General features: G+C 46.3%; 1 protein-coding gene across 5 annotated transcripts in view; it reads left to right on the top strand.

Annotated features, from left to right (window-relative positions):
* The window catches only part of ST3GAL3 (ST3 beta-galactoside alpha-2,3-sialyltransferase 3), a 742392-nt gene that overhangs the window by 638892 nt on the left and 88815 nt on the right, over window positions 1-14685 (top strand). For all 5 annotated transcript variants that reach the window (XM_082265014.1, XM_082265013.1, XM_082265016.1 and 2 more), the window contains 3 exons: window positions 2531-2594; window positions 11089-11184; window positions 11269-11455. In XM_082265014.1, coding sequence (XP_082121140.1) covers window positions 2531-2594; window positions 11089-11184; window positions 11269-11455 — 347 coding nt within the window. The remainder of the gene's footprint in view (window positions 1-2530; window positions 2595-11088; window positions 11185-11268; window positions 11456-14685) is intronic.

Below are 14685 nucleotides of genomic sequence, written 5' to 3' on the forward strand. Positions count from 1 at the left end.
CCACTGACTTCACTGGAGTGGTCCCCCTTCCTGGGAAGACCCTTAGGCAAATCTCCTGGTACTCACGGACACTGTTTTTACTGAGAGACTCTGCCAGCAGCTCCACTGTCAGCTACTCTGGATCCTCTACAGCTCAGCTGCAGACCTGGTTCACTAGGTTGACTGCCTAAGTCCACCTTCCTCACACACAGCAGGAGGAGAGACAGCCGTTCACTTCCTCCTGGGACTCTGCTTCCCGCCAAAGACGCCCTGTCACATGTCCCCTCAGTATTTATGGTCAATCCCAGGATGCACTGCAGTGGTGACTTCCACTGGGACTGCCATAAAACCTAAAGTGTCACTGGCTGGGTTTCCTCCACTGTCCAACAAGCTCCCTCATTGGATGCCATGGGGACACTCCCTCAGACCCAGTGAATCACACCTAGAAACATGTGAAAGGCAACCTAATAGATCAGGCTCCCCTGATAAGCAGAAGGAGCAATAGATGCTTTACGTAGCACCTACCTAACTAGGAGGGTGCTGCATACAAATTTATTAAATCCCATAAAATCTTCAATGAAGAACATATACAAAGAGACAGGTCATATAAAAGAATACATCACATTGGAAAAAAGCTCTGTAATGATACCACAGATGGAATAATAAGTGGTGCTAAAATAACCACAGGAAACATCATCCTAGAGAATGGTGCCCGACATGTTTCGTGGAGGCTAACCACTTCCTCAGGGGCTTGAAGGAGTCTGTTTTATAAAAAGCTTGATTGAGCATCTATTTTTAGAAAGATAGGAGAAATGGAAAGATACAAAATTCATATACAAATAATAACATACAATACAATATAGCAAAGGTGCAAATGACCCCATCGCAGCCTTACCCAGTGCAGGGCAGAATACAAAGCAGGTGCGGACAGGCAGACATCGAAAATGCCTCCCCCGGCAGATATGGGAGCCCTAACCCATGCTGGTAGGTTAATTGGCTCCTGTCTAAATTAGCCCTGGTATGTGTATGTATGAATGTGAGTTAGGGACCTTAGATTGTAAGCTACTTGAAGGTAGGGACTGATGTGAATGTACAATGTATATGTAAAGCGCTGCATTAATTGACAGCGCTATACAAGTACCTGAAATAATAATAATAAAATTCGTCCGGACCACAACTCCAACATGTTTCGCCCTGTCTCCGGGGCATAATCATGTAGATCATGGGTGTCCAACCTTTTGGCTTCTCTAGGCCACATTGCGTGAAGAGAAATTTTCTCGGGCCGCATATAAAATATATACTATAGTTAAGGTATATAAGTAATAAAATGCCGCTGCTCCCTTCCCGCGCCGCCACAACCCCTGCACTAATTTAACACAACTAAAGGATGATCAAATGAAATGGAATTGGTATACAGAGGTTTACTTCTTCTGAGAGATATTAAAGGAACACTCTAACCACCATAACCACTTCAGTGATTTAAAGTGGTCATGGTGGTAGGAGTCAGAAACACTGCACATGCTCCCCTCCCCCTCAGCTGCTGTGGCATTGCCCCCGACCTGACTTCCTTCCTCCCCAGCAAAAAAAAAAATTGTCAGGGGGCAGTGGGCCGCATCGCCTGAGGTTCTGGGCTGCATGCGGCCCTCGGGCCGCAGGTTGGACATGCCTGATGTAGATCATGGGCGTCCAACCTGTGACCCCTAGCTGTTGGGGAACTACAACTCCCATGAGGCATTGCAAGACAATTCGCATGAGACATTCCAAGGCTGAAAGTTGCAAGCATGACCCCCAAAGGCAGAGGCATGATGGGACTTGTAGTTCCGTAACAGTTGGAGGGCCTTAGGTTGGACACCCATGATGTAGATCATGATTAAGCCCTGGGGGTGGGGCGAAACACGTTGGAGCCGTGGTCTGGACAAATAGAGCTGAGGCTGCTTTTACCTGCTAATCACTCGGGCCGGGTGAGGTGTGCGGTGGCTTGGCTATCTCTTCCTATTTCTGCAATGTGGAAGGCTGAAGTTCAGCTTTCATGTTCCCCAGCCTGTATCCTCATACCCCTCAGTGGAAGATGACTTGTGAAGCATTGTTTGTATTTTTTTAGTCTCTTTCTGATAGACAAGGATGCCAATTAATGTCACTCTTCATTTCTCCAGGCTGTGGATAAGTTGTTTGGATAATGCGGTTGCTGGTAAAGCGAAGAGCTTTCTCTACGATCCCATTATCTGGATACTTTAATCCTTAAAACTTCTCCTAAATAAAGAGAAAATAAAGTGGATTCCTAATTCCACATGTCATGGCGTATCCCTGTACAGGCTCCTAGTATTTGTAGAACTCCGCGAGTGTCAAAGTACTTCTCTGCGGGGTTATCTAAATACCCGGAGCTAAGTGCTGGGAAGCAGCAGGTGAACATTCTGCCTGTGCCCCCAGGAGCTGACCATCTATAGACGTGAAGACAGATCGGCTGATCTACATCTTTCACTCCTTACTGTAAATCTTCTTTCCTGATTGTTGCCTTTTGCTAACATCACATTACATTCTTTCTATTGTGCAGATAACTTAATCAAGGCCATCTTGTCAGCTACAAAGGAATATCGCTTGACGCCAGCAATCGACAGGTACAACCTCTGTGTGTTTTTATGTTTACAGGCTGGTGGGGGTACCTGGATACTGATAGAGGGTATGGGGCCAGGGGGGGGGGGGGGTCGGAGGGGCCTTATTTCAAAGAAAATGACAACTAAATGCATGCACACTTCAGAGGAAGCCGAATTCCAACCAAATTTTTTACATTTCTGTTAGGATCATGCTGGAAAGATTCAATCGGTAGTAAACTAGCAAAAAAAAATAAAACATTTGGACCCCTGCATGCCATAATGTCCTAATGTGTCCCACACACACTAACACATAACGTACTTACCTTTATAGTAAGCCCTCCGGAGGGGTGCTGTCACAGATGCCAGGGCTTACATCTTCCCCCGGACTTCCTTCCAGGTTCACAGGCTCCGAAAGTTTGAATTGGTGATCGGCCGATATCGTTTTTTCATTGCCGATACCGATATTTTGGTCATCGCGTATCGGTATCGGCCGATATTTTCGTGCATTTAAAAACATTTTTTTTTTTTACTTCACAGGTACTCTTGTGGAGGGATCTGGGGGTCTAATAGACCCCAAACCCCTCCTCTGCACTTAAAAGCTTTTAAAACACCAAGTTTGGCTGTTTTGAATGCTGTCATTTTTTTAAATCTGTCGCCGAGTACCCGGAAGTGATGTCATGACATCACTTCCGGGTTTTTGCATGGAGACCCGATCAGAGCTGCATGCGGCTTCGATCGGGTCTTCGGCTCCCGGAGGTACGGGAGACCCGGGTGCGCCGCGGAAGGAGGCGGGAGGGGAGAGGACGTCCCCTCCCGATCCTTGTAATGGCAGCTGAGCGGCTTCTCAGCGGACGCCGGTATCGGGGTGATGCCTCTAGCTGCAGGCATCACTCCGGTACAAGCACTTTCCCGAAATATCGGTAACCTCCGGGGCCGATTCTGATATAGCGGGGAAAGTGCATAACGGTCCTCAATATATCGGCTTTACCAATAATCGCTCAATCCCTAGTTTGAATGGCCTTGCTGGAATTATGTCACTCCCGCACATGCACAATCGCTGCACAGCACTCTACAATTCAACGGCATTCCCTGTGTACCCTGAATTCAGAGCTCCACTGCACATGTGCGGGTGACGTCATTGGCTATTGCTTTTTTAAATATCTGCTAAACCAGGGGTGTCAAACTAAATTTCATTGCGGGCCGCATCAACATTATGGTTGCCCTCAAAGGGCCGGTTATATCTGTAAGATTAGATGTCCAGAGCAAGCCACCCCCCCCCCCCCCCCTTACACCCTTAGCTCTGTGACAGCCGGCCCCTGTGCTCTGTATATCAGGAGAACGCGGCTCTCCCTGTGTAATCACCAGAGCTTTGTGATAGCCGGGGGCCTGTGCTCTGTATATCAGAACGTGGCTCTCCCTGTGTAATCATCAGAGCTCTGTAACGGCCGGGCCCTGTGCTCTGTATATCAGGAGAACGCGGCTCTCCCTGTGTAATCATCAGAGCTCTGTGACGGCCGGGCCCTGTGCTCTGTATATCAGGAGAACGCGGCTCTCCCTATGTAATCATCAGAGCTCTGTGACGACCGGGCCCTGTGCTGTGTATATCAGGAGAACGGGGCTCTCCCTGTGTAATCATCAGAGCTCTGTGACAGCCGGGCCCTGTGCTCTGTATATCAGGAGAACGCGGCTCTGATGATTACACAGGGAGTGCCGCGTTCTCCTGATATACAGAGCACAGGGCCCGGCCGTCACAGAGCTCTGATGATTACACAGGGAGTGCCGCGTTCTCCTGATATACAGAGCACAGGGCCCGGCCGTCACAGAGCTCTGATGATTACACAGGGAGTGCCGCGTTCTCCTGATATACAGAGCACAGGGCCCGGCCGTCACAGAGCTCTGATGATTACACAGGGAGAGCCGCGTTCTCCCGATATACAGAGCTGCAATCTCCATGTCTAATCTGCAGGACTGAGCTATCAGTTTGACAGTTCAGACCCTTCTCTGCATTTATTTATTAATGAAAGTTACTTTTGCAGCCTTAATTCTTTTATAACTGCTCTGTCAAAATAAATAAAATAATTTTAACCCCTTAACTGTTAGTGAACCCTAATTGGTTTTTATTAATCCCTTCATTTTTTTCTTCCCTTCAATTTTATTTTATTCATCTGTATATAAACTTTTTAAATATACATTAATTTGAGTTTGTAGTGCCAAATTTAAAAAAAAATTTTTTACCAGAACCCTGATACTAGAAACTTTATAAAAGGGGAAATTGCAGAATAAAATTTGTGTTTGACCCCAAAATTTGTGTCTCAAATTCTTGTTATTTTTGCCTAATTCCTTCAATCCCTCTTTATTTTTATTTATTTTTTTTAACCATTCAAATTCGTGTTAGTTTTTGTATAGCCAAAATGAAAAATTGCGAGTTGACATCAGAACAGCTAAAATGGGATTTCTGGACAGAGAAAGAAAAAAATAAATAACTAGCGCATGGGTTTTTAACAACCTTCTACTCTAAACAATATATTTCGGCTTTAGATCTACACGCCTTTGGTCCAGATACAGATTTGCAGTATCTTACAAAAGTAAGTACACCCCTCCCATTTTTGTAAATATTTTATTCTATCTTTTCATGTGACAACACTGAAGAAATGACACTTTGCTACAATGTAAAGTAGTGAGTGTACAGCTTGTATAACAGTGTAAATTTGCTGTCCCCTCAAAATAACTCAACACACAGCCATTAATGTCTAAACTGCTGGCAACAAAAGTGAGTACACCCCTAAGTGACAATGTCCAAATTGGGCCCAATTAGCCATTTTCCCTCCCCGGTGTCATGTGACTCGTTAGTGTTACAAGGTCTCAGGTGTGAATGGGGAGCAGGTGTGTTAAATTTGGTGTTATCGCTCTCACTCTCTCATACTGGTCACTGGAAGTTCAACATGGCACCTCATGGCAAAGAACTCTCTGAGAATCTGAAAAAAGAATTATTGCTCTACATAAAGATGGCCTAGGTTATAAGAAGATTACCAAGACCCTGAAAATTGAGCTGCAGCATGGTGGCCAAGACCATACAGCGGTTTAACAGGACAGGTTCCACTCAAAAAAGTCTTCGACATTATCGACCAAGGAAGTTAAGTGAACATGCTCAGCATCATATCCAGAGGTTGTCTTTGGGAAATAGACATATGAGTGCTGCCAGCATTGCTGCAGAGGTTGAAGGGGTGGGGGGTCAGCCTGTCAGTGCTCAGACCATACGCCGCACACTGCATCAAATTGGTCTGCATGGCTGTCATCCCAGAAGGAAGCCTCTTCTAAAGTTGATGCACAAGAAAGCCTGCTGAAGTTTGCTGAAGACAAGCAGACTAAGGACATGGATTACTTGAACCATGTCCTATGGTCTGATGAGACCAAGATAAACTTATTTGATTCAGATGGTGTCAAGCATGTGTGTCGGCAACCAGGTGAGGAGTACAAAGACAAGTGTGTCTTACCTACAGTCAAGCATGGTGGTGGGGGTGTCATGGTCTGGGGCTGCATGAGTGCTGCCAGCACTGGGGAGCTACAGTTTATTGAGGGAACCATGAATGCAAACATGTACTGTTACATACTGAAGCAGAGCATGATCCCCTCCCTTTGGAGACTGGGCCACAGGGAAGTATTCCAACATGATAACGACCCCAAACACACCTCTAAGACCACCACTGTCTTGCTAAAGAAGCTGAGGGTAAAGGTGATGGACTGGCCAAGCATGTCTCCAGACCTAAACCCTATTGAGCATCTGTGGGGCCCCTCAAATGCTCAATAGGGTTTAGGTCTGGAGAGCGCACCTAAATAGGGTTTAGGTGGAGGAGCGCAGGGTCTCTAAAATCCACCATCTCCATGATATCGTCAGGGGTATCGTTAGGAAGGAGTGGAAGAGGACCCCAGTGGCAACCTGTGAAGCTCTGGTGAACTCCATGCCCAAGAGGGTTAAGGCAGTGCTGGAAAATAATGGTAACCACACAAAATGTTGACACTTTGGGCCCAATTTGCTCATATTCACTTAAGGGTGTACTCACTTTTGTTGCCAGCGGTTTAGACATTAATGGCTGTGTGTTGAGTTATTTTGAGGGGACAGCAAATTTACACTGTTATACAAGATGTACACTCACTAATTTACATGATAGCAAAGTGTTATTTCTTCAGTGTTGTCACATGAAAAGATATTCAATATCGATATACAAAAATGTGAGGGATGTACTCACTTTTGTGAGATACTATATCTTTGAATGCTCATTCTCTGGCATACACTAGAAAATGGAACAGTATTGATGATTGTGAGCCATGTCTTCTCATCCAACATTAGTACCTGACCTCGCAAATGCTTTTTTTGGCTATAAGGGCACAAATTTCCACAAACACACTCCAAAATCTTGTGGAAAGCCTTCCCAGAAGAGTGGAGACTATTCTGGCCGCAAAGAAAGGCCAACTCCAATTTAACACCAAGTTAGTCAGATGTCTGCAAACCTTCAGCCATTTAGTACGTATCTGTTCCAGTTCTGACACTTTCGGGACAGGGTTCTGAACCGCTTGACGTCTGCTTGGAGGAGACTGGAGAGCACTGGGGTGGGTAACTATAGAAGACAGAAAAAAGGCTTAATTTTCCAGTTGTTCAAGGGGCATTTTACTGTAAGAGCAGTATAAATGTGGAATAATCTTCCACTGGCACTAGATCAGATTCTGTAGGTCAAAAGACAAGCGAGATGTTTTCTAAATTAACAAAATGCTGTATTAGGCTTTGTTTACGCTAGTGGTTGGGGAGCGGTAAAACCACTGTGTCATGGTTTTACAGCACCCAACCATTATCCCCTATGCTGCAAAGGCAGCGACCTGGGATGTACACATCGTGGCACAGCAAAAATTATCCCCATTTTTGTGTTCAGCAGAGCACTGCTAGTGTTAGCAAGGCCTTGGGGTTACATGAAGCTGGATTTCGGGAATTGAGCAATTTTACAAAAAGTGCAGGCACACTATGAGTTATGTCCAATAAGGTGCATGTCACCCCTTGGACTAATACTTATATGTGACAGATTTATTGCACTCCCAGAGGATACCGGAGGAAAGAAGCACACAGAGCAGCTATGCCTGCCCCCTCCCCTCTGTTGTCCATTCACGGAAGCCTTTGTATTTTGTGAATGAGCTCACATAACACAAATGCTTCTGTGAATGGGTAGAAGGAGGGGAGGGGTGTTCATAGCAGTTCCAGTGACTCTGCTTTTAAAGAAACTGAGACTTATCTTCCTAGAACACAATAAACAGATGTAAATAATAGAGTTAAGTCTACGGGGCAGCAGGCGCCTTGTTAGACTTAAGTCATGGTATGCCTTTATATTTAGAAAAATACAAAATAGAATTTAATGTTGGGGTTTATCAGGTTTTCAATAAGGGTCAGAAAGGATTTTTTTCTCTATTAAAGCAAATTAGCCCAGGCTTTATCTGGGGCAACTTTTTTTGGTTTTGTTTTTTTTTTTTATTTTTCAAAATAGCTAAAGGTTTCCATTGACATGAGTTGGTTGTCACCCATCGAGAGGAAAACAGTGGGCAGCCCAATGTAACATCCAACAATTGTATAATATTATTATTCAAGAGCAAACGTCAAAGAAGCCCCACCATAGGCCCTGTTGCTAACGCATTTTACCCAAAACTAGGCCTAATCATAGAGATCTCTATAACTAAGCTCAGTGTTGGGTAAAATGCATCAGCTGGGAAGATCTCAGTTGGGACGTCGATGAAGTTTGTCTTGGAATAATAACGTTTTAAAGTTGTTGGATGTTAATTTTCTCAGATTCTGTTGACAGTTTGGGGTGAGGACGAACCCATGCTTGGTACCTGCATCTAGTCAGCAGAGGGATTGATCCACCATGTAGGACTTATATAGCTAAAGGGATACCTTCACTTGTATGGTTGGTTGTCACCCAGTTGGTTGATATTGGCCAGTTTAGAACACTAATATGTCCGTTATTACTGCCAGGCATCCTTCAGGAAGACATGTCACGATCTAGCCTGTCTAATGTGAGGGTGCAATAAAAAAAAGAGGATAAGTGGTCAATAGGGCAGTGTACAGGGGGTCAGCAGGGCAGAGGATAGGGTCACCAGTTTGTAGGGCAGTGTACAGGGGGTCGGCAGGGTAGAGAACAGGGGTCAAAAGGGCAATGTAAGTGTGCCACAAGGTGGTCAGGGGTTACTACTAGCAGAGCAGAGAACAGGAGTCACTTCTGGCAGTGCTGAGGCTTTGGGGGAGGAGGGCACAAATTAAATCAGGGGGGGGGGCATAGCCCACCACAGTACCCCCCTAGATCCAGCCACTTCTGCCAGTCTCTATTATTTTTACCCAAAGTTAAACCAAGCCTGCATCCCTCTTCGTACAATGAACAAAATTATAAATGCAACACTTTTGTTTTTGCCCCCATTTTTCATGAGCTGAACTCAAAGATCTAAGACTTTTTCTATGTACACAAAAGGCCGAATTCTCTCCAATATTGTTCACAAATATATGTTAGTGAACACTTCTTCTTTGCCGAGATAATCCATCCACCTCACAGGTGTGGCATATCAAGATGCTGATTGGACAGCATGATTATTGCACAGGTGTGCCTTAGGCTGGGCACAATGAAAGGCCACTCTAAAATTTGCAGTTTTATCACACAGCACAATGCCACAGATGTCGAAAGTTCTGAGGGAGCGTGCAATTGTCATGCTGACTGCAGGAATGTCCACCAGAGCTGTTGCCCGTGAATTGAATGTTCATTTCTCTACCATAAGCGGTCGCCAAAGGTGCTTCAGAGAATTTGGCAGTACATCCAACCGGCCTCACAACCGCAGACCACGTGTAACCACACCAGCCCAGGAACTCCACATCCAGCATCTTCACCTCCAAGATGGTCTGAGACCAGCCCAGGACCTCCACATCCAGCATCTTCACTTCCAAGATTGTCTGATACCAGCCCCCCGGACAGCTGCTGCAACAATCGATTTGCATAACCAAAGAATTTCTGCACAAACTGTCAGAAACCGTCTCAGGGAAGCTCATCTGCATGCTCCTTGTCCCCATAGGGGTCTCCATCTGACTGCAGTTCGTCGTCATAACCGACTTGAGTAGGAAAATGCTCACATTGGATGGCGTCTGGCACTTTGGAGAGGAGTTCTCTTTATGGATGAATCACAGTTTTCTTAGTTCTTTGAGTTCAGCTCATGAAAAATGGGGCAAAAACAAGTATTGGATAGAAAAAAACCCCAAGAATAAATGGGATTATATAGCGCTTGCTAATAAGGAACCAGGATAATCTAAATGTGTTATATAAAATCAGTAAATAAATATAGCTAAAATGGCTAAAATATCATGGACTAGATATAATATTACAATGAAAACCCAATAGAATTCATACAGTGTTAAATAAATTATCAAATCACATAAGTGTCATATAAGTGCAAAATAAAGTCCAATCAAAGTTCATAAGTGACTATAGTGAAAAATGATTACACTTTGGTGCAAAAGAAAAAGTGCAAGTGCTCAGTGCTGGATCCTCCAATGGTCCAATGGCCAGTCAATGAACTGGCTTTAGGAAAAGTAAAGATGTGAACTCACCAGAAATGGTGGGTCTAAATTACCTTACGGCAAAAAGACCTGTAACGCTTGGTGGCCTTCCCGGCCAAAGGAATGGTGACTGCTGGGCTTTGTCCCCCACAAACCGAAATCCCCTTCCTGGGTAAATGAGGTCCTCCGAGTCCGGTTAGGGAGAAAATAATAGCTCCAGATGGTGCAGTACCGTTAAAAGAGTTTTATTGGTGTTGCTGATCAAACAGTACAAATAGAGATAAAATAAAATAAAACCGTGCCCGCTGTAATGATGCCTGTAGCGTGGAGAGCGGTAGCTACCGGATTGCGTTCCACCTGACTTCCGGGCTTGCGGCGTGCGTTCCACCTGACGCGCGTTTCGTCATAGCGTATGACGTCTTCAGAGGTCCTTACCTATTTTATAGCAGCTGCAACCCTCCCCTTAATTTCACATATTTAGTATCCCCTCCAAATAGGCTTTCCACAGGCGCGAAGAATATACTCCTTTGAGTATATATATTTTCCAAAAACAAGTATTGCGTTAATTTTGTTCAGCATATTTATAAACACACATGCTTTGCTGATCCAAATTTGCATGTCTAATAATCTTGTGTGGGAAAAAAAAATCTTTGAGCCCTGGAATTTTGACTGCATGCTTTTGCCTCTTTATAAATATGAACCCTAGGAGTAGGGAAGACCATAGAACTGGTACTATAAAATGTGAAAATTGGGAAGCTGGGGTAAAAAAGAACCAATGTAGATTGCAGAAAAACTCCAAGATGCTTTATTCAGAACTGAGTTTTATCTGTTTTTAATATCCTGCTTTTCTGGAAGGGAAACTTTGTTCTTTGTAGACAAGACTAAACTTCTAGCATATAAACATATGTCATATTTCTTGATTGATATTGGTTTCTTTTGCAGTTTGAACTGTCGGCGATGTATCATCGTAGGGAATGGAGGAGTGCTCGCCAACAAGTCATTAGGATCAAAAATCGACGAGTACGAAGTGGTTGTCAGGTAAGAGCCTTTCATTGACCTAGAATAATAAACTCTGGAGCAGAGATGTCAGCTGGTCTTCATGTGTGACCTGTCATGTTCCAGGCTGAACTCAGCACCAGTGAAAGGCTTCGAGAAGGACGTGGGCAGTAAAACAACACTAAGAATAACATATCCCGAAGGGGCCATTCAGAAACTTGAACAATATGAGAAAGATTCCCTTTTCGTGCTGGCCGGATTCAAGTGGCAAGACTTCAAATGGCTTAAATATATTGTTTACAAAGAAAAAGTGGTAAGTGGTATTACTGAGTTGCATAAGAATGCAGTGTCAATATTTTATGTTTTATGGCTGAAAATGAGTTATATCTAGGCTAATGCAAGAATCAGGACATTCACATATTCAAGGTAACTTGAGAAATAAATACTTGTATTCTAGCTTTGTGTTCTTAATCTCAGCCGGTCACTTCAGTTTGAATGTCAACATTAACCCGAAGTCTGACCGTTTCCCTTCCAACGGTCACACAGCCCTCTTCCGTCCTGAACTTGACTGTGGAGTTCTCGACTTTTGCTCCCTGGTTCTCTACCCAGCACTGGTCTCTGCCTCTGGTTCTTCATTTAGACCTTGTCTCTTCTGCACCTGGTTCTCTACCCAACCCTCATCTTTTCTTCCATCTGGTTCTCTACCCAGCCCTTGTCTTTTCTGCCTTTGGTTTTCTACCCAGCCCTCCTCACTTATGCTCCTGGTTCTCTACTCAGCCCTTGTCTCTTCTGCTCCTGGTTCTCTACTTAGTCCTTGTCTCTTCTGCTCCTGGTTTTCTACCCAGCCCTCGTTACTTCTGCCCCTGGTTCTTTACTCAGTCCTTGTCTCTTCTGTCCCTGCTTCTCTACCCAGCCCTTGTTACTTCTGTCCCTGCTTCTCTACACAGCCCTCGTCACTTCTGCTCTTGGTTCTCTACTCAGCCCTTGTCTCTTCTGCTCCTGGTTTTCTACCCAGCCCTCGTTACTTCTGCCCCTGGTTCTTTACTCAGTCCTTGTCTCTTCTGTCCCTGCTTCTCTACCCAGCCCTTGTTACTTCTGTCTCTGCTTCTCTACACAGCCCTCGTCACTTCTGCTCTTAGTTCTCTACTCAGCCCTTGTCTCTTCTGCCCTTGGTTCTCTACTCAGCCCTTGTCTCTTCTGCCCCTCATTCTCTCCCCAGCCCTCGTCTCTTCTGCCCCTGGTTCTCTACCCAGCCCTCATCTATTCTGCCCCTGGTTCTCTACCCAGCCCTCGTCTCTTCTGCCCCTGGTTTTCTACCCAGACCTTGTCTTTTCTGTCCCTGGTTCTCTACACAGACCTCTTCTCTTCTGCCCCTTGTTTTCTACCCAGCCCTCATCACTTCTGCCCCTGGTTCTCTACCCAGCCCTCGACACTTCTTCCCCTTGTTCTCTATTCAGCCCTTGTCTCTTCTGCCCCTGGTTCTCTACACAGCCCTTGTCTTTTCTGCCCCTGGTTCTCTACTCAGCATTTGTCTGTTCTGTCCCTGGTTCTATACCCAGCCCTCTTCACTTCTGCCCCTGGTTCTCTACTCAGCCCTCATCTCTTCTTCCCCTGGTTCTCTACCCAGTCATTGCCTCTGGTTCCTTGCACAGCCCTCTTGTGTTCTGGCCCTGGTTCTATACCAAGTCCTCTGTTCTGCCCCTGTCTCTTCTGCCCCTGGTCCTCTGTTCGGCCCTTGTCTCTTCTGCCCCTGGTCCTCTGTTCGGCCCTTGTCTCTTCTGGTCCTCTGTTCGGCCCTTGTCTCTTCTGCCCCTGGTCCTCTGTTTGGCCCTTTTCTCTTCTGCCCCTGGTCCTCTGTTCGTCCCTTGTCTCTTCTGCCCCTGGTCCTCTGTTCAGCTCTTGTCTCTTCTGCCCCTGGTTCTCTATTCTGCGCTTGTCTCTTCTTCCCCCTTATTCTCTACCCAGCCCCCATATTTTATTCCATCTGGTTCTCTACTCAGCCCAGGTTCTGTGCACAGTCCTTGTCTTTCATTCCCCTGGATTTCTGCGCAGCCCTTATCTTTTCTGTTTCTTTGAGCAACACTCCTCTTTTCTGCCCCCTAGTTCTCAGTGCAGCACTTGTTTATCCTTTCCCAGGTCCTCTGTGCAGCCCTTGTCCTCTCCTATCCCTGGTTCTTTGTTGCTGCCCTCCTTTTTTTACCTGTTGGTTTTCTGCCCAGCTCTTGTCTCTATTTCCGCTCGTTCTCTGTCCAGCCCTTCTCTTTTCTGCCCTTTGGTTTCTATGCAGTCCTAGCCCTCTACTTTCTCTAGTTCTCTGCACAGCCCTGGTCTCTCCTTTTCCTGGTTTTCTGAGAAGCACCTGTCCTCTCCCTTCCCTGGTTCTTTGCACTTCTCTCCTCTTTTCTGTCAATTGGTTCTTTACGTAGCCCTCCAATTTTCTGCCCCCTTTTCTGGTTCTCTGAGCAGTCCCTGTCTTTCTTGCTCCCTTGTTCTCTGAGCAGTCCTCATCTCTCTTGCTCCCTGGTTCTCTGCACAGCCCTTGTCCTCTCCCTTCCCTTGTGCTCTGTGCAGCCCTTGTCCTCCCCCTTCCCTTGTGCTCTGTGCAGCCCTTGTCCTCCCTCTTCCCTTGTGCTCTGCGTAGCCCCTGTCCCCTCTCTTCCCTTGTGCTCTGTGCAGCTCTTGTCCCCTCTCTTCCCTGATTCGCTGCGCAGCCCTTGTCCTCTCCTTTCTCTGGTTTACAGCGCAGCCTTTGTTCTCTCCCTTTCCTGGTTCTCTGCGCAGCCTTTGTCCTCTCCCTTTCCTGGTTCTCTGCACAGCCTTTGTCCTCTCCGTTTCCTGGTTCTCTGCGCAGCCCTTGTCCTCTCCTTTCTCTGGTTTACAGCGCAGCCTTTGTTCTCTCCCTTTCCTGGTTCTCTGCGCAGCCTTTGTCCTCTCCCTTTCCTGTTTCTCTGCACAGCCTTTGTCCTCTCCGTTTCCTGGTTCTCTGTGCAGCCTTTGTCCTCTCCCTTTCCTGGTTCTCTGCGCAGCCCTTGTTCTCTCCCTTCCCTGGTTCTCTGCGCAGGCCATGTCCTCTCCCCTATCCCTGGTTTTCTGCGCAACCCTTGTCCTCTCTCTTCCCTGGTTCTCTGCGCAGCCCATGTCTTCTCCCTTATCCCTGGTTCTCTGTGCAGCCCATGTCTTCTCCCCTATCCCTGGTTCTCTGTGCAACCCTTGTCCTCTCTCTTGCCTGGTTCTCTGCGCAGCCCTTGTCTTCTATTTCCTGGTTCTCTGCGCAGCCCTTGTCTTCGCCTTTCCCTTGTTCTCTGCGCAGCCTTTGCCCTCTCCCTTCCCTGGTTCTCTGTGCAGTCTTTTCCCTCTCCCTTCCCTGGTTCTCTGTGCATCCTTTGCCCTCTCCCTTCCCTGGTTCTCTGTGCATCCTTTGCCCTCTCCCTTCCCTGGTTCTCTGCACAGCCCTTGTCCTCTCCCTTCCCGGGTTCTTTGCACAGCCCTTGTCCTCTCCCTTCTCTTGTGCTCTACACAGCCCTTCTCTTTTCTGCCCCTTGG

Source organism: Pelophylax lessonae, assembly GCF_965119305.1.
Source record: "Pelophylax lessonae genome assembly, chromosome: 8".
NCBI classification, from domain to species: Eukaryota; Metazoa; Chordata; class Amphibia; order Anura; family Ranidae; genus Pelophylax; species Pelophylax lessonae.